General features: G+C 43.8%; 1 protein-coding gene across 8 annotated transcripts in view; it reads left to right on the forward strand.

Annotated features, from left to right (window-relative positions):
- Positions 1-14,653, forward strand: part of LOC102148719 (coiled-coil domain-containing protein 93) — a 55,438-nt gene that overhangs the window by 32,988 nt on the left and 7,797 nt on the right. For all 8 annotated transcript variants that reach the window (XR_011428169.1, XM_070240717.1, XM_070240720.1 and 5 more), the window contains 2 exons: positions 3,249-3,347; positions 4,146-4,202. Coding sequence is in view for 7 of the 8 variants with exons in the window: in XM_070240717.1 (XP_070096818.1) it covers positions 3,249-3,347; positions 4,146-4,202 (156 nt within the window). In the remaining variant the exon portion in view is untranslated. The remainder of the gene's footprint in view (positions 1-3,248; positions 3,348-4,145; positions 4,203-14,653) is intronic.

Consider the following 14,653-nt stretch of genomic DNA (forward strand, 5'->3'; position numbering starts at 1 on the left):
ACACGCCCTGGCTATAACCCAGGTCTTTCCAACCTGGGCACTATGGACATCGTGGGCTGGATAATTCTCTGTTGTGAGAGGCTGTCCTATGCATTATGGGATGTTCTGCAGCATCCCTGACCTCTACCCACTAAATGCCAGTAGCCTGCCCCCAGTTCTGACAACCAAAAGATGCGGCCAATCCTCACAGGCCACCTGGGACAGAGGTGGGATTTATGGGATGCAGGACCTTCGATGTTAAAACTGGTCAAGTCCTGGGTAAACTGGGATGAACTGGTCACCCTACCTGGGAGGCAAAACTGCCCTGGCTGAGAACCACTGCCAGAGCCTTTACCATTCTGATTGAGCACGTCTGGTGCTGGGCCTCAACATTTTAACAAACAAAAATCTCAAACCAAACCACTCAAGTAACTCCTGGACATCTCTGGTTAGGTGCAACTCATGCTAGCCTAAACTCTTGACTTTACAGACAAAGAGCCAAAGGCCAAAAGAGGTCAACCCGGCACAGGCCCTCAGTAATGTTAATCTCATCCTTCTTCCTTATCAGTAAGTGAGCCAGTACTAAACTTCTGGGCTCCAGACTCCTGCGCCAATGATTCTCCTACTACGGTATGGGATGAGCTCTGGAAAACGACAAACCGAAGGAACAAAGGATCCCAGAAGTTGTTTGTGTACACAGCAAAACATTTCAAGACTTTAACTCAGAATTTGATTTGTATCTTTGTTAGACTTTTTGTCTGGTGCAGACGGACGGTACCTGATCCTTTTTGTGAAACTAGGAAGTAGGGCCCCTGTGTTATTACTAAAACCTCCAACACTGTCATTCTGTGAAGTTGTTGCCTTTTCCCCCAAAGCCTGGATCTCTAGTGATTAGACCTTCCTCAGCCCCATGCTAGAACTTTGAGGGCAAAGAATCTAGTCTAGATATGAGAAGAGAGCGAAAAGGAAGTGATCTTCTGCATTTGGTTTGGGCATTTTGAGTGTCTGTGAATGTTCCGTGTTGTGAGTTGAATGCTGGGGGGCTTCCTGTCTGGATGTGAGAGCCTAGGCTGCCGGTTACCAGATTTCTTAATGTCATGGACCAGTAAAATTTTAAAGCAAAAATGGAGGTTGACCTACGGGTGCCATCTGTATTTTGCCAGGCAAGGGCCTTTTTAAAAGTAACTGCTCTTAGTTTCTCTATCATTTCCTGAAAAGCCATTTAACTCCCAATCTTAAAATAAAGGACAGTCCTTCAAATTGAATACCTTTAGCATCCTGAAAAGCTTACCACATGCCTCTAGTTTTTTCCTGTTTTGCTGGAGACCAGTGCAAGGATAGTCACGGACCAGCAGTTGGGAACCATTGAACTCGTTGTCTTGTGCCGGGCTCGAGACTCATCACCAATGTTCACACCGTTTACAAAGCTATAGTAACACGCTCCGAATGCCAGCCGGGAGAAAAACGGGTCTAACTTCCAGCCATTGGTGTTCTAGGTCACATCTTTTTCTCCCATGTGGGATGTGATCCTGTGAGGGTAGCTATTTTCTTGAATGCCAGGGAGCTGTGGCAGAGCGTGGCTGTCCAAGAGGTTCCCTCCACAGCCCTTCATGCTGGGAACTCCAAAACAGTATTGGACTGTCTGTGGGAATCCTATGACTCAACATGCTTTGCCTTCCTTATGTGATAACACTCTCCAGCATCCCACCAAGTGATAATTCTGGGTAGATCTGATTAATGGAAAAGGAAACAAGTATGAAAGACCAGAAACTGGATCTGTGGATCCAAAGCAAAGCAGAGACAAATTGACTTGAGCAAGTGTCAGCCTCCTTAGTTGTCTGGGGCTGTGGTGTTGGGGTCGGGGTGTGAGTTAGGAGCTACCATAGTTATGAGTGTGGTCTCATCCTCTGCCCCTGCTTCTGGCTTTGTCCGTGCCTGAGGTGGTTGTTTGGAGATGGGGTGGAGTGGAATGATGGAAATAAATGAAAGATGCTAACAACAAAAGAATGTTCCTTATATAGATATTTGCAGCCGCCCCTCTCCTGGGCAGCTAATTCCTAAACGGGTCCTTTCCTTGAGCTGGCCCTCCGTGATCAAGCATTTCTTCCTGTCCTTGTGGGAGCACCATGCAGCATGCCACGTGCCTACTTTCCTAGGCAGCTAAACCTTGCCACGTGTGGCTGTGCTCTTGGGGAAACACAACTACTGTCCAAAAACTGCTTTTGAGATGTAGTGGCTCTCTCTGGAGAGAGAATGGCAAGCCTGACAGATGGCACCCCTCCATGATGTTCTTCAGTAGTAAAGGAATTGAATGAAGAGCCAGGGGAGGACAACAAAGGCTCTTATTTGACTTTGCGTTCTTACCCTCAGAGCACTGGAATCTTCCACAGGTTATGGGGTGTGTGTGTGTGTATGTGTGTGTTTTAATTAACTGGAGTTTTAGGTAGGGAGAAACACCTCCTTTTGCACATCAGCCCAAAAGAGCTGGGAAACATTTAATGAAGCCCATATGTCCAGCCTTCTGGTGTGGAAGAGCCTGTGAGTTGTGACACCCAGCTTTGTGGTTTGCTAGCTGTGGATCAATGGGCAAGTTACGTACTCTCTCTGAGCTTCAGGTTCTGTCATCGCAGCCAGTACCAGCCACCTTGTAGCATTGTGCAGATTGAGAGAGAGAATGTTGTGAGTGCCAAGCTAACCCGAAGCCCAAGGCTATGTACTCAGTACACCCTGTTCTCACATCTGAATAGTTTGGGGATGTTTTTTCATCTGTCAGTTGAGGGTTATACTAGGGGTTCTCTCTGGTTCTTCCCCTTTCTCTGGTCTGTAGTGCAAGAAGCAGGAAAAAGAATGACGTTGAGATCGATCGCTATAACCAGGAGGTTGTGGGGATAGCTGCATTTGTGTTATGTTTCGGGTATTTACAAAGCACTCTAGTACATGTGGTTCCATTTGCTCCCACAGTAGCTCTGTGAGGTGAAAGGAACTGACGTTCTCAGTTTCACTTTACATGGAGAGGGAAACTGAGGCCTGAGGCTCTGAAGTGAGGCTCCTCCTGCACAGCTGCTCAGCTCTAGGTCCCACTGGATCTTAGCATCTCAGACGCTAAGCCGGTTGCTTTTCCTATAGGACAGTGTGTGTTGATAGCTTGTCGTCACTTGGTCAGTTCAAGGACAGTGATTTGGGTTCACGAGTGGAGCCATCTCTGAGTTGGCCTTCACCGCAGTGGTGTTTCACCCCATCGGCTCACGTTTCCTAACTTTCTTCTGCAGTGGCTGGTGAAGCGAGCTATAGAAACAAAAGAAGAGATGGGTGACTACATCCGCTCCTACTCTGTGTCCCAGTTCCAGAAGACCTGCAGTCTCCCTGAGGTCAGTGTTCTCATTTTCTTTTCTTGTCCAGCTGAGAGCATGGGTGCACACTTAGACGGAGCAGGAAGGAGCAGAGTGAGTGCAGGCTGCCCTGCGCTCCCACCCCCTGTGTGGCATGTCTGCCTCTGCCTGGGCAGCACTGAGACTGGACCTCCTGGGTCACTAGAACTGCCTCTTTAAATGGGCACTGAGTGGAAACCCCTATGGTTTTGTCCTTTTCTGTCAGTTTTGGTACTTGATCCAGAACTTTTATTAAATTATAAGAACATGAGTATATTTCTCTATAGTCATATAAAGCTTTTCAAGAGACCACTTGCCTAGAACATTCTTAGAGTAACAGTTGAAAGGTAATCACAACAACAACAATAGCTCATCACTATGAAATGCTTACTACATTCTAGCCCCAGCACATCACCTGCCTTCTACTCTTTAATCCTCATGGCTGCCCCCTGACATAGGTGTTTCTGTCCCTGTTTTACAGATGGAGAGACTGAGGCTCAGAGGCTAGGTAACTTGCCTGAGGCTTCCGAGCTCGTAAGGATTTGAAATGAGAATACTTGTCGTCACCACTGCACTCAGTGGTCCCCGTTTTTCATTCTGACTATAGAACTCTGTTTTGGAGCCAGCTGCAGAGGCGGTAGCTTTTTCCCGTGAGGAATGTATTCCAGTTTGTTAGAAAACTGAGACTGGTTCAGGTGAGGTAGTGACGGGAAGTCGGTTTATAGGGCCGACGTCTGAGCAGTCCAGTGCGTTTCAGTCTTCGCCCAAGATTTGTTTATTCCTTGTTTTGTCTTACAGGATGATGACTTCCTCAAGAGAAAAGAAAAGGCCGTCAAGACTGTTGTTGACCTCTCAGTAAGTTCCCCTGTCCAAGTCCCTGTGTAAGAGAAGAACGTAGGTTCACAGCCTCCAGATAGCCCTTTGGTTTAGTCATAAACGCCCTGCTCCCTGAGGCTTCGTCTGCTGGGGCTGCCCAGGAGCTGGCCTCAGGTTGGGGTGAGGGAAGCCCTGCCTTATGTGCCCACTGTCTGGACCTGGCGTTCACGGGGAGAACTTGCCATGACCACTGCACAGTGTTTTTCTTAGTTTCGGTTTCAAGGGAGAAATATTCCAAACTCGTAGCCCTTCCTTGTTTGTCCCAGTGCAGGTATAAACTTTGAGTAGCTCCAAAGAGGAAATGCCAACCTCCAGAGGGTAGATTGAGGTTGCTGCCCCCATGGTGGCTTTGGAGAAAGAATATTTTCTGTGGAATAGTCTGGGATGGCCTCTGTCACCATGCGCAGTCTGTTGTAACCTCTGGGAATCTGTATGCGTGTGCCCACTTCTTTAGCACAAGGGGTGGAGGAGCTTCGGGCCGTGTCAGAACACTCTGGGCCAGAGCCCAGCGGAACCTGGTCAGCCCGCCCCCACTCACCCCCCAGCCTTCCTACCTGAACTGATGGGAGTGGAGCCTCAGTGCCAAGGTGCAAATTCTCTTTCTTCCGAAAATAATACATCATGCTGTTTTGCCTGTTTTTTACTTTAAGAATAAGTGTGTGGTCTCCCAAAGTGATTATTCTGAAAAGGGTAACAGTCGTTTGATGATAAAAGACATAAAGTGCTTGTTTAAAACAAAAAAAGTCTTTGTCGCTTTATAGTAGTCATACATATTTTTCCCCCTGTTCCATTTTGGAAATAGGAAGAGTGGAAAACCTTTAAGATGATTAGGCTCTGAAGCCAGATGCAATTTTAAGTTTGGTGGCAGTATTAAGTAACAAAAAGAAGAGGACATGCTATGACAGCAGAGTAACTTTTTTCCTGGTTATGAAATAGGTGTTCAGTTTAGAATATCCTTAAAGTTTTTTTTTAAAAAATGCTGACAGATACAAGGGAAAAACTCAACCTTAATTTCACAACACTGAAGCAGCCACTTCTGATGGTTGGACATGTTTCTTTCATATTTTTAATGTGCATTTTTATAGAATTATGCTTTAAATATAATTTTGTAGTTTTTTTCACTTACCAATATGGAGTTTTTTGTTTTTGTTTTTGTTTTTTTTTGGGGGGAAGATTAGCCCTGAGCTAACATCTGCTGTCAATCCTCCTCTTTTTGCTGAGGAAGACTGGCCCTGAGCTAACATCCGTGCCCATCTTCCTCTCCTTTATATGTGGGACTCCTACCACAGCATGGCTTGCCAAGAGGTGCCATGTCCTCAACTGGGATCCAAACCAGCAAACCCCAGGCCACTGAAGTGGAACATGCAAACTTAAATGCTGTGCCACCGGGCCGGCCCCCCAGTATAGAGTCTTTTGTATGCTATTAAAGACTCCTCCTAACAGCATTTGTCATTACAAATAATAACCATTTGGTTGGATATGCTGTTGCTTTCTCTTCTTTTAAATGATGCTTCATTTCTGGAAAGATACGAGAATCAGATGACAGCATAGCTCTGATACAGGGAATTGGGAGCTGGGGCGGGAGAGGAAGGGAAATTCTCTTTTCCCTATAAACCTCGTAGTATTTGAATTTTATACCAAGTCTGTGTATCACCTATTCAAAAACAGAAAATAAAAGTAAACTTTTTAAATGAATGCTTAATTGAATATCTTCCTGTGTCAATCTCACTCTGAGCCGTGCGTGGTGAGTGGGAAAACATTACGGTTTTCAGCCTTATCAGCGAGAATAGAAGGCCAGCATAGCTGTCGGTCATCCTATCAGTGGAACTGGGACTGGCCTCTCTGTACCCATCAGACATTTCAGGCCTCTAGAGACACATTATTTCTTCTTCTCATTTATAGTGGAGTTTTTAAAGAAAATCTTCTGCTTGGTAATGTAACTGTGTAGAATTTAAGGAGACAAAGACAAAAATCTGGTGCCCAGACGTTGTTCTAAGCATTTATATATATCTCATCTAGCCTCACAGCAACCCTAGGACAAAGGAGTATTCTTTTTTTTTAACAGATGAGGAGACTAAAGCACAGATAGCCTATGTATGTTGTCCAAGGTCACATTGGTGATGGTGGAGACTGCAGGCAAACTCTTGTAACCACTATGCTGTGAGCTTCCAGAGAAAACGGTGTTTGCAGCTAATGAGAAAATAATATCAAGAAAAACAAAAGTGGAAAAATATTTGCAAGTGTCTTTGATAATAGTTCAAATTGCATAGTTTTTTTCTCTTTTTATGTGTGAACTTACTCCTCAATTGTCTGTCAGTACATCTGTAGTAGGAATGATAAAGAATTTTTATGGAAGGCCAGGCCTGGCCTTTGGGCTTTGTTTTCTTCTTTCCCTATCTACTGAAAATACTTCTCACTTCCGGATTCTGTCTTCTTAGGTTTCTTAACTGATCTGCATTGCTGTTAACCTCCATCCCTCCTGCCCCTCGCTTTTGCGAGTGCTTCCTTGCAGCCTGGAAATAAGAGTCCCAGAAGCTTGCAAGAGACTCCAGGGCTGCACTGCGTGTCCCTGGCTTATTCTTGTGAATCAGTGTAAGAAGTGGAGCAGCTTGCTGTTTGTTGTTTGTTGTCACTGTCCCCAAGGAAAATCCTTCCCTTGGTAAAGGTAATGAAATCCTTCCTAGATGACCAGGGGTTGTGGCTCTTCACCAGTCTCAGGCCCTGAAGGGAGTTTTCTTCTCCTTCTAGCCTTTTCCCAGTACAGCCCTTCAGATGCCTCATCAGTGTTTGTAACTTGCTCCTTATTGACAAATCTGGAATCTCAAATTTAAATTATGAATGGTAAATTGAGGATTAAAATATGGCCAAACATCTAGGTGCCTGGTTTCTAGACCCAGCCTCTAATAAAATATGTATTTAGTGGCCGGCCTGGTGGCGCAGCAGTTAAGTTTGCACGTTGTGCTTTGGCGGCCTAGGGTTCGCTGGTTTGGATCCTGTGTGCGGACATAGCACCACTTGGCAAGCCATGCTGTGATAGGCGTCCCACATAGAAAGTAGAGGAAGATAGGCACAGGTGTTAGCTCAGGGCCAGTGTTCCCCAGCAAAAAGAGGAGGATTGGCAGCAGTTAGCTGAGGACTAATCTTCCTCAAAAAAAAAAAATGTCTCTAGCTGCTATTTATTGACTGACTGCCTCCTAGGTGCATGGCACCTAATTAGGCATTTTATACATGTTATTTCATTGACTCCTCACCAACACTCAGGGAGTTATATGTTATTATTTTCATTTTAGAAATCAGTAAGTTGAAGCTCAGAAAGGTTAGTAAAATGCCTACATAGTTGCAGAGCTAGGAAGAGGCAGCCAGAGTTTGATTTTATATCTGACTCCTCAAATACAACAGATGTTGGTGCTTTTTCCAGTTTTCTCCCTCTTCACCTGGTCTCTGATTTCTCACGTATTGCTGGCCACAATTTTGTAGTAATGTTCTTGACATTTCCAGACTCTGGGCAATTATTCCTCTGGGTCCCAGAGACTCAGACGCATCCAGAGTGGTTGGGTGCTCTCCCACCACCACTTCGGTTCCTTGTGGGGCCAATTCCTGTGACTTTTCCTATTTGAAGACCCCTTGTCCAGCTGGACAATAGATGCTAAGTGGAGATTGTTGTGTTGTCTTCTTTTTTCATCTAGTAGCGTGATACTGTTGTGCCTCAACCAGTAGGCTTTTCCTTACTCTTGTTTAGATATGACCTCTTTAAAAAAAATCAATATTAAACATTTTAATGTTTTTCAAAGTATTTAGCTTATTCTTATCTTTAGCCATCCTTATAGGACTGTTCCAGTCTTTGCATTCATCCTTGGTTATGTAGCCCCGGCTTTTTTTTTGGTGCATGACTTTTTGTTTTAAAAAAGCTTGTTTTTCTTTTGTACTGGGACTCTAGTAATAATGATAAAAAACTAGAAATTGGAGGAAAAGTACAAAGACTGAATCACCCATGACACCACCAGCCAGGAATAATCACTTCTATTCCAAGCATGAAATACAGAGTTACAGCTATCAATATAGAGAATTAGCGGAAAAAATGGTATTATAGTGTATATTCTGTTTTGTTGTTTGCTCATTTTGCTTAACAATGTAATTGAAGATACCTTTCCATGCCAGTAAATATACCTCCATAGCTGTAGTGGCTGTGATCATTTTTAGTGGCTGTAGAGCATTCATTGTGTGGTACTAATTAACTAGCTTAGTTTGTATCTTTTTTTTTTCTTTTGGCTATTATGTAGGACATCCTCATGGCTAAATTTTTTCTTTTATCTTTAATTATTTACTTAGGATACATTCCATGAAGTGGAAGTGGGTCAGAGGTTATGCCTAAAGCTATTAGGACCTCTTGCCAGATTACCAGGCTGAAAGGCTGTTGTGAACTTTAACTTTTGAGCTCATCACCTGGGATATTCTCTTTGTCTAGGCCTTATTTTTCTTTCTCCTGGAGATTATTCCCAGTAATTCTGCTTTTTTCTTTGAAATGTGTTGGTGTTGACTTTAAACAATAGACAGCCAGTTATTTCTCCAGCAAAAATGAGTTTATTCGGGATCAACAGAGAATTGCAGTTAGGCATCTGCCACCATGGTGAGCCACTTGCAAGGTCCAAGCAACAAGGGGAGGAGAAACTCTTCCATAGAGGGGAAGAGGATGTGGGGAGGGCTAATGTAAACAAAGAGTCCATTGGAGGAACTCAGAGTTCACAGTGTACTGGCTTTTCATTGGCTGAGTTGTGACACTCTCTCACTGGCTGTGACAGTCTCTCATTGGCTGGACAAGAAGAGGAAGTCTTACTTCTTCCACGTGGGCTCGACGGTTGTTGTAGGGTGTGAGAGCTTCCCCTTCTGGCCTCCTGACTCCATTTTAAATGAGGTTTCTATTTATTAATTTTCACATTTTTCTCTTTTGATCAAGACCTTTCTCTGAAAGCATCGCTGATTGAGAGGTTTTCCTGATTTTATCGGCCTTTATTCCTGGTGCTAAGGAATTTTCCTGGGTGTCATGTCCCACATCAGAGGGAAAGTGCACAGACTGGAAACCTATTGAGGTCACATTCAAGTAACAAGGAGGAATCGGAGGCAGAACTCTCAGGGTGGTTTTTTTCTTCCTTAAGTCCATATCTTATCAAGATCATAGGCATTGGAGGTCATCTGAAGCGTTATGTCAGCATCAGAGGTTTGGCAGACAAACTCCCAGCAGGCCTCATCTGGACATCTTGGGAAAGCTGTCTCATCAGATGTCATCTGCTTCAATTCCAGGAAATCTTTACTTTCAAGTCACCAGATGATGTGCAGGTCTGGTCAGGGTTTGGTGGTTTCTTTAGATGTGTCACGTGAATCCAAGAGTCTATTCCAAGAGTTTTGGGGAGGAAGGGTTAGTTAGCAGTACCTGATAGGGGCCTTTCCAGCGAGGTTGAAGAGAGTCCTTCTGGAGGTGTCTTTTCTAATAGATGGAATCTCCAGGCTGCAAGGTGTGATGCTTAAGGTCTTGGTCTCGCGGGAGCACACCGTGAAAAGATTGCTCTACCAGAACGTGCTTCATTTTGTTAGCATCTATTAGACCTTTACCGTGTTGCAAAGTACCTGACAGGTAAAGTGGGTTCCTCGATAATCGTGAAGTTCCAGAGGAGTTCCACAGGTGGGATCTCCTTTCCAAAAGGATCTTAGCTACAGAAGAGGCATTAGCCTGTCTGCAAAGGAAGGCTTCAGTGCAGTGAGAAAACACAGACCATGATTAAACAAATTTATATCCATGAGACAGGGGAAGTTGGATGAAATTCATTTGCCAAACCTCGACTGGTTCGTTAGACCATTTAAAATGTCTGGGAACAATACAAACAGGCTTCCCTGGATTATATTTTGGACAAGTGGAACAAGTGAGGTATGCATTTCTTGTGGCCTTGTTTCTATTTCCCCACCAATATTGATTCATGAATGCTATCACTTTGTCAATAGACAAGTGGTTAAATGCATGTACACTGTTTAGGAGGGGGAATTCTGGAGTCCGTGGTAGGACTGGGTTGGTATGTAGTTTGAACCAGAGCTTTCTCTTCTCTTATCAAACCAACAACTGTTGAATTTCCACTCTTTTTCCTCTTCTGAGGTCAACTGTTAGGCTTCTCTAGCCAGTTTTGCTAAGTTATCGTTTGGGGAAATATCACTTTGGATCATGACAAAGGCTTGGCTGCTGTTGGTTCCTTTAAGGGCAGTATTCCTTGTGGAAGTTTCAGCAAGGTGATTTTCTTTTGCTTCCAGAGAGTCAAGTTTAGAATGCCCCGGTATCTTGATAATAGCTAAAGAGCAGGTAAAAGTATAGCATCTAATAATTTCTGAATGTAGGGGCCATTTTTAAGTAGGCAAGCCCCATTTCTTTCACCACATTCCAAAATCATAAGCTTACTCTGAAAGTGTGTCTACTATTAGTATAAATGTTGGCAGTTTTGCCCGTGGCTAAAGTACAAGCCTGTGTTATAGCCTATAATTAGACCTGTTGGGCTGAAGAAGCCATAGGTAAAGGTGCTGCCTGAACAATATCAAAAGGAGTTGCAATAGCATACCCAGCACAGTGTTGGCCATTGTCGCCTTTTAAATAAGAACCAGCAGTGAACCATGAGAAGTTGATGTTACTTGGGGGAGTTTCCTGAGATCGTCATGAGGGGTCAGGAGGTGATCTGGCGGTGTTAAATTGTCACGAGGGGCTTTGTTGGTACTGGAGGGGAGAAGAGTAGCAGGTTACGTTAATTACAACGTGATAGAGTTACATGAGAAGCAGTTACCAAAAGGATTTCATAGGAGATGAGGCAGCTGGCTGAAGTATGTTGAGTGTGGTGAGAATTCAGGAGGGCTTCTACTGCATGAGGTACAAAGATAGTTGAAGGGGATCCCACAGTTTCCTTGGTGGCCTTGACCTAAAGGGCAGTGGCAGTTTTGGTTCTAAGACAAGGGGATATCCCCTTGCTACAAGGTCCACTTGCTGGCTATAATACCCTATGGGTCCATGGTGGTCTCTCTGTCTTCATGTGAGTACCCCAGGGGCATTCCCTTTCTATTCATATACAAAAAGGAAAAAGGGAATCTGATAGTTGGGATGTCCAAGGGCAGGTCCTTTCGTTAAACTCTCCTTTACGCCTTAAAGCCTATGTCATCCTAGTCTTCCCATAAAATTGGGTTGGGATTTTTCTTTAGTAAAACATACAGAGGTTTGGCCATAAGAGAGAAATTTGGAATCCAATTTTGGCAGTAGCCAACTAACCCAAGAAAACCTCACAGTTGGTGCTTAGTTTTGGGTTTTGGAAACAGGACACTATGAAGCCTATCTGGATCTAGGTGTGGCCTTGTTCTGATATCAGATGCCCTAAATATCAAACCTGGGTTTGGGCAAACTACAATTTTTCGTTAGTGACTTGTGTCCCTTAAAGGCTAAAAGCTTTAGTGATTGGATGCTGTCTTCCTGTGAGGAGGCAAGGGAAGATGAGCAAAGAAGCAGATGGCCCACATATTGCAGCAAAGTAGAACCCCTAGGGAACTTTCTATCGTCCAGATCAGCTTTCAGGATTCGTGAGAAATGGGGACTCTCAGTAAAATCCTGAGGTGTTACTGTACAGGTGAGTTGTTTTCCTTCCCAAGTAAAGGCAAAAAGGTACCAGCTAGCTTCATCAACCAGAAGACACTAAGAACACAGTGCATAAATCAGTTACATAAAGGATTTACTTCCACTGAGAATGGGTGTTAGTAGCATATGAAGGTTAGGAGCAACAGGATGTTAAGGGATAACAATGTTGTTTATTGCTTGGAAGTCCTGGACAAATTTCCATGCTTGGCCCTTGGCAGAGCCTGAGACAAAGAAGCCGGGAAAGAGGAATGTCAAGTTTGGGAAGCCATTTTATCTTTCTTTAATCATTTGTTTGCCTCATTTAATCTTAAATTTTTATTTTGCAAAGAGGCAATTTTAGCCTTGTGATAATGTTTGGAAGCCTCAAAATACCATTCAAAATAGGTATTGCATTCAGTTTGGGAAATTATGGAGTTATGGTTGTCTGATTTGGTTTTTAAAAAAGTAAGTTTGGAGAGTTCAAAAGTTCCCTATAATTGCCATTGGTGTTCTAAATTACCTTTGGTTAAGTTGATCTATTTAGTTAGAGACGTGAATGAGTGAGGACTATTTTTTTGTTGTTGTTGTCATTGTTATTGTTTTTAAATATGGCATATGAGGGCAATCTTACGTTTTGGTTTCTTTTAATTTTTTTTGTAAACTTGATTATCTTTGAATTATTATTTTTTTTGGCAGGGAAAGATTCACCCTGAGCTAACATCTGTTGCCAATATTCCTCTTTTTTTCCCTCCCCAAAGTCCCAGTATATAGTTGTATACTCTAGTTGTAAGTCTTTCTGGTTCTTCTGTGTGAGTCGCCAACACAGCATGGCAACTGACAGACGGATGGTGTGGTTCTGCAACTGGGAAGTGAACCCAGGCCGCTGCAGTGGTGAGCGCTGAACTTTAACCACTAGGTCATCAGGGCTGGCTCAGAACTATGGTTTTTAAATATAAAATCAGCCAGGGTCCCTGTGCAACACAGGGGGCCTCAAAATATGTTCAAACAGCCTAAACAGCCTGCAGGTTTAATACCAGCACAATTCTAAGAGAACAGCTTAATCCGGGACGGGGGGGTGGGGAGTGGCGGGGGTCAGCTTGAAGGCCAAAAGCACAGTTCCAGTGGAACATCCTAATCCAAAGGCTAAACAGCCCAGTTCCACTTGAACAGCCCAGTTCCAAAGGAATGGGGCCGAAGCCTGAACAGCACAGTTCCAATGAAATGATTCAGGATCAACAGAGAATTGCAATTCAGGATCCACAACCATAGTGAGCCCCTTGCAAGTTCAGAGCAACAAAGGGAGGAGGAACTCGTTCATAGAGGAGAAGAGGAAGTGGGGAGGGCTGTTGTAAACAAAGAGTCTGTTGGAGGAATTGAGAGTTCACAGTGTACTGGCGTTCCATGGGCCGAGTTGTGACAGTGTCTCACTGGCTGAGCTTTTGCTGGGCAAGAAGAGCTGGTCTTCTTCACTTGGGCTTTGCCATCATTATAGGGCATGAGAGCTTCCTCTTCTGGCCTCCTGACTCCATTGTAAATGAAGTTTCTGTTTATTAATTTTCACATTACTTTCTTGTCCTCTCCATACCTCCTTTTCACAGAATGGCTAGCTGCTTTGCAGAAGGCTTCCTTCATAAGAGGTGGTATTTTTCAAAGGACGTAAGAAAATGAAATTGTTGCCACCCAGGACAAGCCTCCCCTTACCACCTTCCACTTTTGCATCATAATAATAATCGCTCATTTGTCTCAGTGTGCTGCTGTATAGCTTACTTCCTCCTTTTTGAGCTGTCAGCCTTCCATGTTCATGAAGTCTCTGTCCTGTGCAGCAAAGTCTATTACTCTCTCTTAACCTTGAGTAGAGAGTACCTGTGAATTTTGACCCAAAACCCCAAAAGATATATTCATTTATTATTTATTGAGCATTTTTTGGTAATGTTTAGAATTGTGTATGAGAATAGAGGGGACAGGAAAAAACAAGACTTTTTAGAGCTTCCAGTCTAGTTGAAAGGAAATGCATTGCTGAACTTACTGGATCATCTAAGACACCATGTCATTTAAAATTACTACTCCGGTGTGTTCTTCCGTAGGGCATTCTGTGAGGAGGGCCTCTTCATTCAGCAGATGTCTGATAAAAATATGCAAAAAATATATGTCTTATCCTTTATTATTTGTCAGATACCGTTAAATATATTGATTGATTAATCCTCACAATAACTTTACTTATACCTGTTTTACAGATAGAAAACCAGAGGTTAAAATAACTCGCCCTAAATCAGACAGGTAGTGAGTATTGGAGCAGGGACTAAAACCTTATCTGTCTGACCCCATGTATTCATTCAATAATATATATGTTTTAAGATTGACATCTGAGCTAACATCTGTTGCCAGTCTTTTCTTCTTCTTCTTCTTCTCGCCAAAGCCCCCCAGTACATAGTTGTACATTCTAGTTGTAGGTCATTCTGGTTCTGCTGTGTAGGACGCCACCTCAGCACGGCTTGATGAGCAGTGCTAGGGCCGCACCCAAGACCCGAACCAGCAAAACCTGGGCCAATGAAGCAGAGCACGCGAACTTAACTTTTCGGCCACGGGGCCAGGCTCCCATTCGGTAATAGTAATTGAGCACTCACTGTGTGCCAGACCACATTCCAGGAGCTGGAGTAAAAGCAGGGACATTCCAGTAAGAGATTCGGGGTTTGGGGACCACAAGGTGGCAGTAGCGCACACAAGCTTTATTTGGGCTGTGCTTTGACAGGTTTGCATGCGCGGTGAGGGAGTCTCTCACAACATGTGGCCATCCAGAGGC

The sequence above is a fragment of the Equus caballus genome, chromosome 18 (genome assembly GCF_041296265.1).
Source record: "Equus caballus isolate H_3958 breed thoroughbred chromosome 18, TB-T2T, whole genome shotgun sequence".
NCBI lineage: Eukaryota > Metazoa > Chordata > Mammalia > Perissodactyla > Equidae > Equus > Equus caballus.